Source organism: Oncorhynchus gorbuscha, linkage group LG10 (assembly GCF_021184085.1).
Source record: "Oncorhynchus gorbuscha isolate QuinsamMale2020 ecotype Even-year linkage group LG10, OgorEven_v1.0, whole genome shotgun sequence".
In the NCBI taxonomy this organism is placed as follows: Eukaryota; Metazoa; Chordata; class Actinopteri; order Salmoniformes; family Salmonidae; genus Oncorhynchus; species Oncorhynchus gorbuscha.
In genome coordinates this window covers 62130282-62150281 of record NC_060182.1, presented here as the reverse complement: position 1 = coordinate 62150281, position 20000 = coordinate 62130282, and the positions used below count along the sequence as shown (strand labels likewise).

General features: G+C 42.3%; 1 protein-coding gene across 4 annotated transcripts in view; it reads left to right on the top strand.

The window, feature by feature from the left end:
• Positions 1–20000, top strand: part of LOC124046328 (estrogen-related receptor gamma) — a 307265-nt gene that overhangs the window by 247540 nt on the left and 39725 nt on the right. For 3 of the 4 annotated variants that reach the window (XM_046366590.1, XM_046366587.1, XM_046366589.1), the window contains exons 5-6: positions 14197–14307; positions 18887–19069. In XM_046366590.1, coding sequence (XP_046222546.1) covers positions 14197–14307; positions 18887–19069 — 294 coding nt within the window. The remainder of the gene's footprint in view (positions 1–14196; positions 14308–18886; positions 19070–20000) is intronic. The other variant, XM_046366588.1, reaches the window with a different exon arrangement.

Below are 20000 nucleotides of genomic sequence, written 5' to 3'. Positions count from 1 at the left end.
AGGGAGGAGAGGAGGTAGAGTGGAGGAGAGCGAAGGAATTGGATGGGGATAAAAAGGAGGGAGGAGAGGAGGGAGAGTGGAGGAGAGCGAAGGAATTGGATGGGGATAGAAAGGAGGGAGGAGAGGAGGTAGAGTGGAGGAGAGCGAAGGAATTGGATGGGGATAGAAAGGAGGGAGGAGAGGAGGGAGAGTAGAGTAGAGGAGAGCGAAGGCAGGGGAGGGGGAGCGAAAGGAGGGAGGAGAGGAGGGAGAGTAGAGTAGAGTGGAGGAGAGCGAAGGCAGGGGAGGGGAACAGAAAGGAGGGAGGAGAGGAGGGAGAGTAAAGGAGAAGAGCGGGAAGGCAGGGGAGGGGGATAGAAAGGAGGGAGGAGAGATGAAAGGGACAGGGCATTGACAGAAGGCTTTATTAGGCCTGGCATTAATGCTGGGTGTGTATGCAGGCCCTAAGTCACAGAATTCCCCTAGCGTTTTAACACACACACACAACACACACACACACACAACACACACACAACACAGTGACATGATTCCCCCAGCGTTTTAAGACAAACCACAGCAGTAAATAAGCTCTCTGTCAGCCGACTCTCAACACACACTTAGATAAAATCACATAGACTAGAGTCTGTTTCACTTACACTCTTTCCGTGTCGCTTCATTTCTCTCTCTCTCTTTCACACACACACACACACACACACACACACACGCACACGCACACACACAGTCTCCCACTCTCTCTGCCTCTACATGATGTTTTGGTGAGAGGGTGGCTAGGCTTACAGTCCGGGGGGCAGAACGGGTGGAAGACTTGCTGCTTGTAAAGACAAATGCAAAAAATAGAGATAAAATAGCAGCTGAGGAGTCGCCTGCCTAGGAGCACTGAGACACAGAGTTTATTTGTTAGATGAAAGGCCACTGCACTTAGCCCCAAAGCCCTGTGTGTGTGTGTGTGTGTGTGTGTGTGTGTGTGTGTGTGTGTGTGTGTGTGTGTGTGTGTGTGTGTGTGTGTGTGTGTGTGTGTGTGTGTGTGTGTGTGTGTGTGTGTGTGTGTGTGTGTGTGTGTGTGTGTGTGTGTGTGTGTGTGTGTGTGTATACACCTTAAGCATTTTAAAGGTGTAACATTGCAGGGGGGATGCAAGTACACTTATCACACCCTGCTAAAGGGACATGTAGGGTCAAATCTCTTCATCTTCCTCGACCTAGAATGCTACCCCCCCCCCACACACAACACTACCTTCTCTCCTCATCTCCACTCTCCATCTATCTTTCCTCTCCTTTTCTCCTCTCCTCTTCACGCAACCTCCTCTCCTCCTTTGTGTTAATTGGCTGACCGTGAGAGTAAGAGTCCCCCACCCTTCTTTCTCTCTTCACCTCTCCCTCTATCCCCCGTCGTCCTCCCTCCCTCTCTTCACCTCTCCCTCTATCCCCCCCGTCGTCCTCCCTCCCTCTCTTCACCTCTCCCTCTATCCCCCCGTCGTCCTCCCTCCCTCTCTTCACCTCTCCCTCTATCCCCCCGTCGTCCTCCCTCCCTCTCTTCACCTCTCCCTCTATCCCCCCGTCGTCCTCCCTCCCTCTCTTCACCTCTCCCTCTATCCCCCCGTCGTCCTCCCTCCCTCTCTTCACCTCTCCCTCTATCTCCCCCGTCGTCCTCCCTCCCTCTCTTCACCTCTCCCTCTATCCCCCCCGTCGTCCTCCCTCCCTCTCTTCACCTCTCCCTCTATGCCCCCCGTCGTCCTCCCTCCCTCTCTTCACCTCTCTCTCTATCCCCCCCGTCGTCCTCCCTCCCTCTCTTCCGTCCCTCTCACTACCTATAAATTCACAAGACGCCAGAAGGGATTCCACCACAACTATGAAATCCTCAACAAGTCTTGTAAGGTCTTTATGGTCATCTGTGGGATTCTAGTAAAGGCCCAGGAGAAGAGGATCATTTAAAAAGAAGGCAGGGCCAGAGAAAGCTCCAGTCAGACAATAGACCTATCTGCTTCCTTAATTAAAAACCCAGCCTAAAGTGTCTTGTAATCTGGCCCAGATTTATAACACCATGAAATGAATTTCCTTTCGGTCTCTCCTCCAATGGTCTTCTCTCCTCTCCTGCATGTTTCTCCTCTCCTCCAATTCCCCTTTGTCCTCCCTCTCGCCTTCAATCCCACTCCCCCATCTCCCTCTCCCTCTCCCTCTCCCTCTCCCTCTCCCTCTCCCTCTCCCTCTCCCTCTCCCTCTCCCTCTCTCTCTCTCTCTCTCTCTCTCTCTCTCTCTCTCTCTCTCTCTCTCTCTCTCTCTCTCTCTCTCTCTCTCTCTCTCTCTCTCTCTCTCTCTCTCTCTCTCTCTCTCTCTCTCTCTCTCTCTCTCTCTCTCTCTCTCTCTCTCTCTCTCTCTCTCTCTCTCTCTCTCTCTCTCTCTCTCTCTCTCACCTATACATGTGTTGCAGTCATGTAGCTGGCCACATGTGAAGGCTATCAAACCAGCCTCCACGAGCATGTTATTCATTTATATATACAGTGTGTGTGTGTGTGTGTGTGTGTGTGTGTGTGTGTGTGTGTGTGTGTGTGTGTGTGTGTGTGTGTGTGTGTGTGTGTGTGTGTGTGTGTGTGTGTGTGTGTGTGTGTGTGTGTGTGTGTGTGTGTGTGTGTGTGTGTGTGTGTGTGTGTGTGTGTGTGTGGGATGCAGTAAAGTAGACAGTGTTATCCCGTCAGGCCCAGTCACCTGTATGAGGAACCTGATCTGTGTAATAAAAGGCCTATAAACACCTGTGGCAGTAGCCTGCTAACAGATGCGCTGTCTTTATCAGTAAAAGGCACATGACAGCCCACTTGGAGTTTGACAAAAAGGCACCTAAAGACATTCGGACCATGAGAAACAAGATTCTCTCTTCTGATGAAACCAAGATTGAATTAGCGTCACATCTGGAGGAAACCTGTCACCATCCCTACGGTGAAGCATGGTGGTAGCAGCATCATGCCGTGGGGATTGGGAGACTCGTCAGGATCGAGAGAAAGACGGAGCAAAGTAGATCGAGATCCTTGATGAAAACCTGCTCCAGAGCTCTCAGGACCTCAGACTGGGATGAAGGTTCATCTTCCAACAGGACAACGACCCTAAGCACACAGCCAAGACAACGCTGGAGTCTCTTCGTTGATGCTCCCCATCCAACCTGACAGAGCTTGAGAGGATCTGCAGAGAAGAATGGGAGAAACTCCCCAAATACAGTTGTGCCAAGCTTCATGCGTCATACCCAAGAAGACTCAGAGCTGTATTTTATTTTATTCCTCTTGTTTTACTATTTTATTTTGAACTCTGCACCGTTGAGAAAGGCTCGTCACCAAGCATGTCACGGTAAAGTCTACACCAGTTGTATTCAGGGCATGGGACACATCAAATTTGATTTGATTTGAATTTGAATACTGCACTAAATAATTTAATAGGATCTTTATGCAGACTCCACACACGCCCCAGAATAAACGATGGTCTTAGTTAGATGTCACAATAGTGGCATGGTGGGTTTATAGCAGACAGGGATATGGCAAGACCCTTCTTCTGCTAATGAACTGCAGCAGTAACCACATATTGGACACACACACGGCACACAGACACACACACGCTGCACGCTATGGAAGGAGTCAGGCCATGGTTACACTGCTAATACACACACACACACAACCACAGGCATGAACACACACACACACACACACACACACACACACACACACACACACACACACACACACACACACACACACACACACACACACACACACACACACACACACACACACACACACACACACACACACACACACACACACACACACACACAGAGACAGAACCTTGTACCGAGGAGGGGTTTCCTTCTGGCCACTCTACCATAATGGCTTGATTGGTGGAGTGCTGCAGAGGTGGGTTTCATCCTGGAAGGTTCTCCCATCTCCACAGAGGAAATCTGGAGCTCTGTCAGAGTGACCATCGGGTTCTTTTTCACCTCCCTTGGTTTAGCCGGGTGGCCAGCTCTAGGAAGGGTCTTGATGGTTCCAGACTTCTTCCATTTATGAATGATAGAAGCCACTGTGTTCTTGGGGACCTTCAATGCTGCAGATATCTTTTGGTACCCTTCCCCAGATCTGTGTCTCGACACAATCCTGTCTCGGATCTCTACGGACAATTAGTTCGACTTCATTGCTTGGTTTTTGCTCTGACATGCACTGTGAACTGTGGGACCTTATATAGACAGGTGTGTGCCTTTTTAAAATCATGTCCAATCAATTGAATTTACCAGAGGTGGACTCCAATCAAGTTGTAGAAGCATCTCAAGGATGATCAATGGAAACAGGATGAACCTGAGCTCAACTTCGAGTCTCATAGCAAAGGGTCTGAATACTTAAGTAAATAAGGTATTTCTGTTTTTTATTTGTAATACATTTGCTAGAATGTCTAAAAACCTCCCTTTGTCATTATGGGGCACAGTGTGTAGATTGATGGGGAAACAAATATATTTATTCCATTTTAGAATAAGGCTGTATTCTAACAAAATGTGGAAAAAGTGAAGGAGTCTAAGTACAATCTGAATGCGCTGTATATGGTGTGTATACAGTCTAGTGAGTGTGTATATGGTATAAATGTATAGTCTAGTCAGTGTGTATATGGTATGTATATATAGTCTAGTCAGTGTGTCTATGGTATGTATATATAGTCTAGTCAGTGTGTATATGGTATAAATGTATAGTCTAGTCAGTGTGTATATGGTATAAATGTATAGTCTAGTGAGTGTGTATATGGTATGTATATATAGTCTTGTGAGTGTGTATATGGTATGTATATATAGTCTTGCGAGTGTGTATATGGTATGTATATATAGTCTAGTCAGTGTGTTAATAGTATGTATGTATATATAGTCTAGTGAGTGTGTATATGGTATGTATATATAGTCTAGTGAGTGTGTATATGTTATGTATGTATAGTCTTGCGAGTGTGTATATGGTATGTATATATAGTCTTGCGAGTGTGTATATGGTATGTATATATAGTCTAGTGAGTGTGTATATGGTATGTATATATAGTCTTGCGAGTGTGTATATGGTATGTATATATAGTCTAGTGAGTGTGTATATGGTATGTATGTATGTATAGTCTAGTGAGTGTGTATATGGTATGTATATATAGTCTTGCGAGTGTGTATATGGTATGTATATATAGTCTAGTGAGTGTGTATATGGTATGTATGTATGTATAGTCTAGTGAGTGTGTCTATGGTATGTATATATAGTCTAGTGAGTGTGTATATTGTATGTATGTATAGTCTAGTGAGTGTGTATATTGTATGTATATATAGTCTAGTGAGTGTGTATATGGTATGTATATATAGTCTAGTGAGTGTGTATATGGTATGTATATATAGTCTAGTGAGTGTGTATATTGTATGTATATATAGTCTAGTAAGTGTGTCTATGGTATGTATATATAGTCCAGTGAGTGTGTATATTGTATGTATATATAGTCTAGTGAGTGTGTATATGGTATGTATATATAGTCTAGTGAGTGTGTATATGGTATGTATATATAGTCTAGTCAGTGTGTTAATAGTATGTATGTATATATAGTCTAGTGAGTGTGTATATGGTATGTATATATAGTCTAGTGAGTGTGTATATTGTATGTATATATAGTCTAGTAAGTGTGTCTATGGTATGTATATATAGTCTAGTGAGTGTGTATATGGTATGTATATATAGTCTAGTGAGTGTGTATATTGTATGTATATATAGTCTAGTAAGTGTGTCTATGGTATGTATATATAGTCTAGTGAGTGTGTCTATGGTATGTATATATAGTCTAGTGAGTGTGTATATGGTATGTATATATAGTCTTGCGAGTGTGTATATGGTATGTATATATAGTCTAGTCAGTGTGTTAATAGTATGTATGTATATATAGTCTAGTAAGTGTGTCTATGGTATGTATATATAGTCTAGTGAGTGTGTCTATGGTATGTATATATAGTCTAGTGAGTGTGTATATGGTATGTATATATAGTCTTGCGAGTGTGTATATGGTATGTATATATAGTCTAGTCAGTGTGTTAATAGTATGTATGTATATATAGTCTAGTGAGTGTGTATATGGTATGTATATATAGTCTAGTGAGTGTGTATATGTTATGTATGTATAGTCTTGCGAGTGTGTATATGGTATGTATATATAGTCTTGCGAGTGTGTATATGGTATGTATATATAGTCTAGTGAGTGTGTATATGGTATGTATGTATGTATAGTCTAGTGAGTGTGTATATGGTATGTATATATAGTCTTGCGAGTGTGTATATGGTATGTATATATAGTCTAGTGAGTGTGTATATGGTATGTATGTATGTATAGTCTAGTGAGTGTGTCTATGGTATGTATATATAGTCTAGTGAGTGTGTATATTGTATGTATGTATAGTCTAGTGAGTGTGTATATGGTATGTATATATAGTCTAGTGAGTGTGTATATGGTATGTATATATAGTCTAGTGAGTGTGTATATTGTATGTATGTATAGTCTAGTGAGTGTGTATATGGTATGTATATATAGTCTAGTGAGTGTGTATATTGTATGTATGTATAGTCTAGTGAGTGTGTATATTGTATGTATATATAGTCTAGTGAGTGTGTATATGGTATGTATATATAGTCTAGTGAGTGTGTATATTGTATGTATATATAGTCTAGTAAGTGTGTATATGGTATGTATATATAGTCTAGTGAGTGTGTATATTGTATGTATGTATGTATGTATAGTCTAGTGAATGTGTATATGGTATGTATATATAGTCTAGTAAGTGTGTCTATGGTATGTATATATAGTCTAGTGAGTGTGTATATTGTATGTATATATAGTCTAGTGAGTGTGTCTATGGTATGTATATATAGTCTAGTGAGTGTGTATATTGTATGTATATATAGTCTAGTAAGTGTGTCTATGGTATGTATATATAGTCTAGTGAGTGTGTATATTGTATGTATATATAGTCTAGTGAGTGTGTCTATGGTATGTATATATAGTCTAGTGAGTGTGTATATGGTATGTATATATAGTCTAGTGAGTGTGTATATGGTATGTATATATAGTCTAGTGAGTGTGTATATGGTATGTATATATAGTCTAGTGAGTGTGTCTATGGTATGTATATATAGTCTAGTCAGTGTGTATATGGTATGTATGTATATATAGTCTAGTCAGTGTGTATATGGTATGTATGTATATATAGTCTAGTCAGTGTGTATATGGTATGTATGTATATATAGTCTAGTCAGTGTGTATATGGTATGTATGTATATATAGTCTAGTCAGTGTGTATATGGTATGTATATATAGTCTTGCGAGTGTGTATATGGTATGTATATATAGTCTAGTCAGTGTGTATATGGTATGTATGTATATATAGTCTAGTGAGTGTGTATATGGTATGTATATATAGTCTAGTGAGTGTGTATATGTTATGTATGTATAGTCTTGCGAGTGTGTATATGGTATGTATATATAGTCTTGCGAGTGTGTATATGGTATGTATGTATATATAGTCTAGTGAGTGTGTATATGGTATGTATATATAGTCTAGTGAGTGTGTATATGGTATGTATGTATGTATAGTCTAGTGAGTGTGTCTATGGTATGTATATATAGTCTAGTAAGTGTGTCTATGGTATGTATATATAGTCTAGTGAGTGTGTATATGGTATGTATATATAGTCTAGTGAGTGTGTATATGGTATGTATATATAATCTAGTGAGTGTGTATATGGTATGTATATATAGTCTAGTGAGTGTGTATATGGTATGTATATATAGTCTAGTGAGTGTGTATATTGTATGTATGTATGTATAGTCTAGTGAGTGTGTATATGGTATGTATATATAGTCTAGTGAGTGTGTATATGGTATGTATATATAGTCTAGTGAGTGTGTATATGGTATGTATATATAGTCTAGTGAGTGTGTCTATGGTATGTATATATAGTCTAGTGAGTGTGTATATGGTATGTATATATAGTCTAGTGAGTGTGTATATGGTATGTATATATAGTCTAGTGAGTGTGTATATGGTATGTATATATAGTCTAGTGAGTGTGTATATGGTATGTATATATAGTCTAGTGAGTGTGTATATGGTATGTATATATAGTCTAGTGAGTGTCTATGGTATGTATATATAGTCTAGTGAGTGTGTCTATGGTATGTATATATAGTCTAGTGAGTGTGTCTATGGTATGTATATATAGTCTAGTGAGTGTGTATATTGTATGTATATATAGTCTAGTAAGTGTGTCTATGGTATGTATATATAGTCTAGTGAGTGTGTATATGGTATGTATGTATAGTCTAGTGAGTGTGTATATGGTATGTATGTATAGTCTAGTGAGTGTGTCTATGGTATGTATATATAGTCTAGTGAGTGTGTATATGGTATGTATATATAGTCTAGTGAGTGTGTATATGGTATGTATATATAGTCTAGTGAGTGTGTATATTGTATGTATGTATGTATGTATAGTCTAGTGAGTGTGTCTATGGTATGTATATATAGTCTAGTGAGTGTGTCTATGGTATGTATGTATGTATGTATAGTCTAGTGAGTGTGTCTATGGTATGTATATATAGTCTAGTGAGTGTGTCTATGGTATGTATGTATAGTCTAGTGAGTGTGTATATGGTATGTATATATAGTCTAGTGAGTGTGTCTATGGTATGTATATATAGTCTAGTGAGTGTGTATATGGTATGTATATATAGTCTAGTGAGTGTGTATATGGTATGTATATATAGTCTAGTGAGTGTGTATATTGTATGTATATATAGTCTAGTAAGTGTGTCTATGGTATGTATATATAGTCTAGTGAGTGTGTATATTGTATGTATGTATGTATAGTCTAGTGAGTGTGTATATGGTATGTATATATAGTCTAGTGAGTGTGTCTATGGTATGTATATATAGTCTAGTGAGTGTGTATATGGTATGTATATATAGTCTAGTGAGTGTGTATATGGTATGTATATATAGTCTAGTGAGTGTGTATATTGTATGTATGTATGTATAGTCTAGTGAGTGTGTATATGGTATGTATATATAGTCTAGTAAGTGTGTCTATGGTATGTATATATAGTCTAGTGAGTGTGTCTATGGTATGTATATATAGTCTAGTGAGTGTGTATATTGTATGTATGTATAGTCTAGTGAGTGTGTATATTGTATGTATTTATAGTCTAGTGAGTGTGTCTATGGTATGTATATATAGTCTAGTGAGTGTGTATATTGTATGTATGTATAGTCTAGTGAGTGTGTATATGGTATGTATATATAGTCTAGTGAGTGTGTATATGGTATGTATATATAGTCTAGTGAGTGTGTCTATGGTATGTATATATAGTCTAGTGAGTGTGTATATTGTATGTATGTATAGTCTAGTGAGTGTGTATATGGTATGTATATATAGTCTAGTGAGTGTGTCTATGGTATGTATATATAGTCTAGTGAGTGTGTCTATGGTATGTATGTATAGTCTAGTGAGTGTGTATATGGTATGTATATATAGTCTAGTGAGTGTGTATATTGTATGTATGTATGTATAGTCTAGTGAGTGTGTCTATGGTATGTATATATAGTCTAGTGAGTGTGTCTATGGTATGTATATATAGTCTAGTGAGTGTGTCTATGGTATGTATATATAGTCTAGTGAGTGTGTATATTGTATGTATGTATAGTCTAGTGAGTGTGTATATGGTATGTATATATAGTCTAGTGAGTGTGTCTATGGTATGTATATATAGTCTAGTGAGTGTGTCTATGGTATGTATATATAGTCTAGTGAGTGTGTATATTGTATGTATGTATGTATAGTCTAGTGAGTGTGTATATGGTATGTATGTATAGTCTAGTGAGTGTGTCTATGGTATGTATGTATAGTCTAGTGAGTGTGTATATGGTATGTATATATAGTCTAGTGAGTGTGTCTATGGTATGTATATATAGTCTAGTGAGTGTGTATATGGTATGTATATATAGTCTAGTGAGTGTGTATATGGTATGTATATATAGTCTAGTGAGTGTGTATATTGTATGTATGTATGTATAGTCTAGTGAGTGTGTATATGGTATGTATATATAGTCTAGTGAGTGTGTCTATGGTATGTATATATAGTCTAGTGAGTGTGTATATGGTATGTATATATAGTCTAGTGAGTGTGTATATGGTATGTATATATAGTCTAGTGAGTGTGTATATGGTATGTATATATAGTCTAGTGAGTGTGTATATGGTATGTATATATAGTCTAGTGAGTGTGTATATTGTATGTATGTATAGATGTATGTATAGTCTAGTGAGTTTGAGTAGGGTCATTGTGTATATGGTATGTATGTATAGTCTAGTCAGTGTGTATATGGTATGTATATATAGTCTAGTGAGTGTGTATATTGTATGTATGTATGTATAGTCTAGTGAGTGTGTATATGGTATGTATATATAGTCTAGTGAGTGTGTATATGGTATGTATATATAGTCTAGTGAGTGTGTATATGGTATGTATATATAGTCTAGTGAGTGTGTATATTGTATGTATATATAGTCTAGTGAGTGTGTATATGGTATGTATATATAGTCTAGTGAGTGTGTCTATGGTATGTATATATAGTCTAGTGAGTGTGTATATGGTATGTATATATAGTCTAGTGAGTGTGTATATGGTATGTATATATAGTCTAGTGAGTGTGTATATTGTATGTATGTATGTATAGTCTAGTGAGTGTGTCTATGGTATGTATATATAGTCTAGTGAGTGTGTATATTGTATGTATGTATGTATATATAGTCTAGTGAGTGTGTATATTGTATGTATGTATGTATAGTCTAGTGAGTGTGTCTATGGTATGTATATATAGTCTAGTGAGTGTGTATATTGTATGTATGTATGTATAGTCTAGTGAGTGTGTCTATGGTATGTATATATAGTCTAGTGAGTGTGTATATTGTATGTATGTATGTATATATAGTCTAGTGAGTGTGTATATTGTATGTATGTATGTATATATAGTCTAGTGAGTGTGTCTATGGTATGTATATATAGTCTAGTGAGTGTGTATATGGTATGTATATATAGTCTAGTGAGTGTGTATATTGTATGTATGTATGTATATATAGTCTAGTGAGTGTGTCTATGGTATGTATATATAGTATAGTGAGTGTGTATATTGTATGTATGTATGTATATATAGTCTAGTGAGTGTGTCTATGGTATGTATATATAGTCTAGTGAGTGTGTATATGGTATGTATATATAGTCTAGTGAGTGTGTATATTGTATGTATGTATGTATATATAGTCTAGTGAGTGTGTCTATGGTATGTATATATAGTATAGTGAGTGTGTATATTGTATGTATGTATGTATATATAGTCTAGTGAGTGTGTCTATGGTATGTATATATAGTCTAGTGAGTGTGTATATGGTATGTATATATAGTCTAGTGAGTGTGTATATGGTATGTATATATAGTCTAGTGAGTGTGTATATGGTATGTATATATAGTCTAGTGAGTGTGTATATTGTATGTATGTATAGATGTATGTATAGTCTAGTGAGTTTGAGTAGGGTCATTGTGTATATGGTATGTATGTATAGTCTAGTCAGTGTGTATATGGTATGTATATATAGTCTAGTGAGTGTGTCTATGGTATGTATATATAGATGTATGTATAGTCTAGTGAGTTTGAGTAGGGTCATTGTGTATATGGTATGTATGTATAGTCTAGTCAGTGTGTATATGGTATGTATATATAGTCTTGTCAGTGTGTATATGGTATGTATGTATAGTCTAGTGAGTGTGTCTATGGTATGTATATATAGATGTATGTATAGTCTAGTGAGTTTGAGTAGGGTCATTGTGTATATGGTATGTATGTATAGTCTAGTCAGTGTGTATATGGTATGTATATATAGTCTTGTCAGTGTGTATATGGTATGTATGTATAGTCTAGTGAGTGTGTATATGGTATGTATATATAGATGTATGTATAGTCTAGTGAGTTTGAGTAGGGTCATTGTGTATATGGTATGTATGTATAGTCTAGTCAGTGTGTATATGGTATGTATATATAGTCTTGTCAGTGTGTATATGGTATGTATGTATAGTCTAGTCAGTGTGTATATGGTATGTATATATAGTCTTGTCAGTGTGTATATGGTATGTATGTATAGTCTTGTCAGTGTGTATATGGTATGTATGTATGTATAGTCTAGTCAGTGTGTATATGGTATGTATATATAGTCTTGTCAGTGTTTATATGGTATGTATGTATAGTCTAGTCAGTGTGTCTATGGTATGTATGTATAGTCTAGTGAGTTTGCGTAGGGTCAGTGTGTATATGGTATGTATGTATAGTCTAGTCAGTGTGCGTAGGGTCAGTGTGTATATGGTATGTATGTATAGTCTAGTCAGTGTGCGTAGGGTCAGTGCATATAGTTCAGATACCATTAATTGACTATTTAACAGTCTGGCTATTTAGCAGTCTTATTGCTTTTGTGTAGAAGCTGTCTCGGAGCCTGTTGGTCCGAGTGCCGGTGCTCTGGTACCATTTGCCGGACGGTAGCAGAGTGAACAGTCTATGGCTTCAGTAGAATTCCTAATTCTACGGGTGTGTGTATGTTTTACATTATTTTATCAGCCAAAGAGAAAGGTATTTTTTTGTGAGAGTCTGAGTGTTTTTTCATCTAAGGTAGAGGAACGTGTGTGTGTGTGTTCAGTAGTGCGTGTGTGTGTGTGGTTCTTTTTGAAACTTGCAGATTCAGCCCGTTGTCTCTGACAGCAGAGAGTTCTCTAGGGGGAAGAGGGTTTGACAGTGTGTGGAATCTTCCACAACACATCCCTCTGGTCCTCTGCTCCACCCAGTGCTCTCTCTCCTCTCTCATCCCCCTCTCCTGTCCTCTGTCATCCCCAACAGAAAACAGGCCTCTCCCAATCCACCTTTAAGTGGTAACCACGGAAACAGCCAATCCCTGGAGAGCTGTGCATAATTAAATTAGGGCTCCTTTGTGTGTCAATTAATTAAAGAGAGAGATAGGTCTTTAAGGTGGATAGACTAGACAGAGAGAGATAGATAGGTCTTTGAGGTGGATAGACGAGAGAGAGAGAGAGAGAGAGAGAGAGAGAGAGAGAGAGAGAGAGAGAGAGAGAGAGAGAGAGAGAGAGAGAGAGAGAGAGAGAGAGAGAGAGAGAGAGAGAGAGAGAGAGAGAGAGAGAGAGAGAGAGAGAGAGAGAGAGAGAGAGAGAGAGAGAGAGAGAGAGAAAGGGAGGGAGAGATAGGGAGAGAGAGTGAGAGAGGGAGGGAGGGAGAGTGAGATAGGGAGGGTGAGATAGGGAGGGAGGAAGAGAGAGGGAGAGGGAGGGAGAGAGAGAGAGGGAAAGAGAGGGAGAGAGGGAGACAGGGAGGGAGAAAGATAGAGAGAGAGAGAGAGAGAGAGAGAGAGAGAGAGAGAGAGAGAGAGAGAGAGAGAGAGAGAGAGAGAGAGAGAGAGAGAGAGAGAGAGAGAAAGGGAGGGAGAGATAGGGAGAGAGAGAGAGAGAGAGAGAGAGAGAGAGAGAGGGAGGGAGAGAGAGAGAGAGAGAGAGAGAGAGAGAGAGAGAGAGAGAGAGAGAGAGAGAGAGAGAGAGAGAGAGAGAGAGAGAGGGAGAGAGAGAGAGAGAGAGAGAGAGAGAGAGAGAGAGAGAGAGAGAGAGAGAGAGAGAGAGAGAGAGGGAGGGAGACACAGAGAGAGAGAGAGAGAGAGAGAGAGAGAGAGAGAGAGAGAGAGAGAGAGAGAGAGAGAGAGAGAGAGAGAGAGAGAGAGAGAGAAAGAGAGAGAGAGCCTCGATAAACTGGTGACTACGGCCACAGGACACTGGAATAACAACCAAACAACACACACACACACACACACACACACACACACACACACACACACACACACACACACACACACACACACACACACACACACACACACACACACACACACACACACACACACACACACACACACACACACACACACACACTCATCCAACCATTTCATCTCTCTCTCCCTGCTTATGAGCTGTAACCCTCTGTGTCTCTCAGATATGTGTCTGTAACTACATATATATGTAACGTTTATAACCTCTGACCTGTGTCCGTCTGTCTGTCTGTGTCTCTAGGTGTGCGTCTGGACAGGGTGCGTGGGGGCAGACAGAAGTACAAGCGCCGGATAGACGCTGAGAACAGCCCTTACCTCAACCCTCAACTGGCCCTGCCTGCCAAAAAGCCGTGTAAGAACACACACACACATACACAGACAGACACAGACACAGACACAGACACACACACATACACAGATATTGCAGAAGATGTTGCTCCCTGCTAGATATACACAAGATCACACCTTGGAGGGGTTTCTGAAGGAGAGATGGAGAGAACGAAAGAGAATGAGACAAAATGAGTTCATGAGAGAGAGAGAGAGAGAGAGAGAGAGAGAGAGAGAGAGAGAGAGAGAGAGAGAGAGAGAGAGAGAGAGAGAGAGAGAGAGAGAGAGAGAGAGAGAGAGAGAGAGAGAGAGAGAGAGAGAGAGAGAGAGAGAGAGAGAGAGAGAGAGAGAGAGAGAGAGAGAGAGAGAGAGAGAGAGAGAGAGAGAGAGAGAGAGAGAGAGAGAGAGAGAGAGAGAGAGAGAGAGAGAGAGAGAGAGAGAGAGAGAGAGAGAGAGAGAGAGAGAAAGAGAGAGAGAGAGAGAGAGAGAGAGAGAGAGAGAGAGAGAGAGAGAGAGAGAGAGAGAGAGAGAGAGAGAGAGAGAGAGAGAGAGAGAAAGGGGCCTAATCCGGATTAAATCCAATCTGGCAAAGACATCAATCCAGCATTACCCCCCCCTCGTCAGCAGTCGGCCAAACAGATAGATGCTCCTCTCCGCTCCTCTCCTCTCCCCACATGGTGCTTACCAGTGGAACACAGTATACTGTGCTGCATGATAGCTGCAGAAATAATCAGAATAATTATTGGAGGGGAAATCAGCCAGCACCCAGGCTTTACCCCCCTTCCTGATCCTACTGTCAGCCAGCACCCAGGCTTTACCCCCCTTCCTGATCCTACTGTCAGCCAGCACCCAGGCTTTACCCCCTTCCTGATCCTACTGTCAGCCAGCACCCAGGCTTTACCCCCTTCCTGATCCTACTGTCAGCCAGCACCCAGGCTTTACCCCCTTCCTGATCCTACTGTCAGCCAGCACCCAGGCTTTACTGTCAGCCAGCCCTTAACCCCTTCCTTCCTTCCTGTCAGCCAGCACCCAGGCTTTACCCCCCTTCCTGATCCTACTGTCAGCCAGCACCCAGGCTTTACCCCCCTTCCTGATCCTACTGTCAGCCAGCACCCAGGCTTTACCCCCCTTCCTGATCCTACTGTCAGCCAGCACCCAGGCTTTACCCCCGTGATCCTGATCCTACTGTCAGCCAGCACCCAGGATTTACACCCCTGATCCTGATCCTACTGTCAGCCAGCACCCAGGCTTTACCCCCCTGATCCTGATCCTACTGTCAGCCAGCACTCAGGCTTTACACCACCTCTATCCATCCCTTCATTCCTCGATCTGCTTAATCCCGTCATCGTCACCAACTCTCTCAATTCAATTCAAGGGCTGTATTGGCATGGGAAACGTGTTACAATTGCCAAAGCAAGTGAGGTAGATGATATATAAAGTGAAATAAACAATAAAAAATTAACAGTAAACATCACACATACAGAAGTTTCAAAACAATAAAGACATTACAAATGTCATATTATATTTAAACAGTGTTTTAACAATGTACAAATCTCTCTCTCTCTCTGCCCTACACACAGCCTGTTTCCTCAGTTTCCTCTTTTTCTAGTTTTTTTCCCCAACTCTCCCTCCATCTCCTTCTGTCTCGAACACTACCTGTCTGTCTCTGGACTACAATATTTCCAAAGTAAAACATAAAACGCGAGACAGTATCAATGTTCACAGTCAGGATAGCGTCCCAACAAAAAATATATCTGTAGTTAGAGCATATTCCGAGTAAAGAAACATTCAAAGTCCTCTCTCCATAGTTTTAGCTGAGTTAACACTTATTGAGCTGATACAGTTGTAGACTCCCACACAGCCCTTAGCCCTAACAGAGCCCAGCCGTCCACATTGATTATCCACACATAACAAAGGCTGGGGGGATTGAAATGGGGGGCCATTGATTGTAATTAAGGAAACATTAAATAAGATTTAGCCACAGACTGATAGAGCTCTAGTCTAGCCCTCTCTCTCTCTTCCTGGAGTGAGGGGCGGCTCTGGTCGATATGCAGGCAACCCCCCCCCCCTCTCCCTTCCTATCTTTCTCTCCGCCCATCTCTTTCTCTTGCTCTCTCTCTACTGTATGTGTCTACAGTAGTAGCTCTCTCGTTTGTGCTTCCGTCTCTCTCTTCCCTGTCTCTCTCTCTCACCCCTCTCTCTCCCTCCTCTCTTCCCCTGTCTGTCTCCCAGCACCCCCCCTCCTCTCTCCCTTTTCCCTGTCTCTCTCTCTCACCCCTCTCCCTCCCTCCTCTCTTCCCCTGTCTGTCTCACAGCACCACACCTCCCCCCTCCTCTCTCTCTCTCTTCCCTGTCTCTCTCTCACACCTCTCTCCCCCTCCTCTCTTCCTCTGTCTGTCTCCCAGCACACCCCCTCTCTCTCTCTTCCCTGTCTCTCTCTCTCACCCCTCTCTCTCCCTCCTCTCTTCCCCTGTCTGTCTCCCAGCACCCCCCTCCTCTCTCTCTCTCTTCCCTGTCTCTCTCTCTCACCCCTCTCTCTCCCGCATCTCTTCCCTGTCTGTCTCACAGCACCCCCTCCCCTCATCTCTCTCTCTCTTCCCTGTCTCTCTCTCTCACCCCTCTCTCCCCCTCCTCTCTTCCTCTGTCTGTCTCCCAGCACCCCCTCCCCTCTCTCTCTCTCTCTTCCATGTCTCTCTCTCTCACCCCTCTCTCTCCCTCCTCTCTTCCCCTGTCTGTCTCCCAGCACCCCCCCTCTCTCTCTCTCTTCCATGTCTCTCTCTCTCACCCCTCTCTCTCCCTCCTCTCTTCCCTGTCTGTCTCCCAGCACCCCTCTCTCTCCTCCTCTCTTCCCCCCTCCTCCTCTCTCTCTCTTCCCTGTCTCTCTCTCTCACCCCTCTCTCCCCCTCCTCTCTTCCTCTGTCTGTCTCCCAGCACCCCCCCCTCCTCTCTCTCTTCCCTGTCTCTCTCTCTCACCCCTCTCTCTCCCTCCTCTCTTCCCCTGTCTGTCTCCCAGCACCCCCCTCTCTCTCTCTTCCCTGTCTCTCTCTCTCATCCCTCTCTCTCCCTCCTCTCTTCCCCTGTCTGTCTCCCAGCACCCCCCCCCCTCCTCTCTCTCTCTCTTCCCTGTCTCTCTCTCTCACCCCTCTCTCTCCCGCCTCTCTTCCCCTGTCTGTCTCACAGCACCCCCTCCCCTCATCTCTCTCTCTCTTCCCTGTCTCTCTCTCTCACCCCTCTCTCTCCCGCCTCTCTTCCCCTGTCTGTCTCCCAGCACCCCCCCCTCCTCTCTCTCTCTCTTCCCTGTCTCTCTCTCTCACCCCTCTCTCTCCCGCCTCTCTTCCCCTGTCTGTCTCACAGCACCCCCCCCCCTCATCTCTCTCTCTCTTCCCTGTCTCTCTCTCTCACCCCTCTCTCTCCCTCCTCTCTTCCCCTGTCTGTCTCCCAGCACCCCCCCCCCTCCTCTCTCTATCTCGCTGGTAGTTTGGGTTCACTAGCTCATCATGGTCATCTATCATCTGGCTGCATGATTAAGCAGCAGATTCATTTGAATACAGGAGTGAGACTGCCACTAATTGTCCGTAGCGAGCTCATCTGCAGATTTGATTCCATTGGAATTGTTTTGGTTGTATTTAACTTTCCCCCGCACACTCCCAATGCCGCCTTCTTCTTTGTGTGAAACAATGCATCCACCACCTACTTGTCTATCCACCAACTAGGCTCACTTCTTTCTCCCGTATGTACTAGAATTTTCAGAGCTTTGTATTTTGCTTTAGATGACACTGGGCCAGTTATAGAACCTGGGACAGTTATAGAACCACCACTGGGCCAGTTATAGAACCTGGTCCAGTTATAGAACCACCACTGGGCCTGTTATAGAATCTGGGCCAGTTATAGAACCTGGGCCAGTTATAGAACCTGGGTCAGTTATAGAACCACCACAGGGCCAGTTATAGAACCGGGTCCAGTTATAGAACCACCACTGGGCCAGTTATAGAATCTGGACCAGTTATAGAACCTGGGCCAGTTATAGAACCACCACTGGGCCAGTTATAGAATCTGGACCAGTTATAGAACCTGGGCCAGTTATAGAACCACCACTGGGCCAGTTATAGAACCACCACTGGGCCAGTTATAGAACCACTACTGGGCCAGTTATAGAACCACCACTGGGTCAGTTATAGAACCACCACTGGGCCAGTTATAGAACCTGGGACAGTTATAGAACCACCACTGGATCAGTTATAGAACCACCACTGGGCCAGTTATAGAACCTGGGCCAGTTATTGAACCTGGGCCAGTTATAGAGCCACCAGTGGGCCAGTTATAGAACCACCACTGGGACAGATATAGAACCACCACTGGGCTCATTTTAAAACCATTTAGAACCATTTAGAATCCCTATAGAATGTTTGAGCCAAAAATCCCAGTTGAAGAACTATTGTAGACTATTGTACATGTGTAACGACAATGATTGTGATTGTAACATCAACTCACACACGCGTCCATTGCGTACGGCACAACTGCGTGATAATGATAAGATTTTTCTCCATGTTTGAGCGTGTGTTGATTTGACCCTGTCTCTCTGTTCTCTCTCGGTGGTCACCCAGTTCCCTTTGGCTGCCTTGCAGATAACAAAATCGTGTCCCACCTGCTGGTGGCCGAGCCTGAGAAGATCTACGCCATGCCTGACCCTACCGTCCCCGACAGTGACATCAAGGCCCTGACCACGCTGTGTGACCTAGCTGACCGCGAGCTGGTGGTCAACATCGGCTGGGCCAAACACATCCCAGGTACGGGTTTACACACACACACACACACACACACACACACACACACACACACACACACACACACACACACACACACACACACACACACACACACACACACACACACACACACACACACACACACACACACACACACACACACACACACACACACACACACACTAAGCACACACACTAAGCACTAAGCACTAAGCACTAAGCACTAAGCACTAAGCACTAAGCACTAAGCACACTAAGCACGTGTCTACGCAGATTCAACATCACCTGGGCTGAGAACATCCCAGGTGAGTCTACACACTGACGCCCAGGTAAAACCTCACTGACGCACACGCTTAACCAAATGTACCCCTGGTACACAAAATGACCAGAACACCAACACAAAGACGGTCAACATCGTCTGTTCGGTTGAAGCTCATCCCAGGTAAGACCCTCGCCCTGCCCTTACCCCAAATCCTATCACAACACCTCTCATGACCACTGAACCCAGACGGCCTGAACTCCTCAACCCCATTAGACCACTTGTGACATAAGCTCAACTGAACCCCTTACCCCTAAACTGAAACACGACATGTTGAGACACATCCATTTACATTTAAATACAGCAAACACTGAAACACGACATGTTGAGACACATCCATTTACATTCAAATACAGCAAACACTGAAACACGACATGTTGAGACACATCCATTTACATTCAAATACAGCAAACACTGAAACACGACATGTTGAGACACATCCATTTACATTCAAATACAGCAAACACTGAAACACGACATGTTGAGACACATCCATTTACATTCAAATACAGCAAACACTGAAACACGACATGTTGAGACACATCCATTTACATTAAAATACAGCAAACATGGAAACACGACATGTTGAGACACATCCATTTACATTCAAATACAGCAAACACTGAAATACGA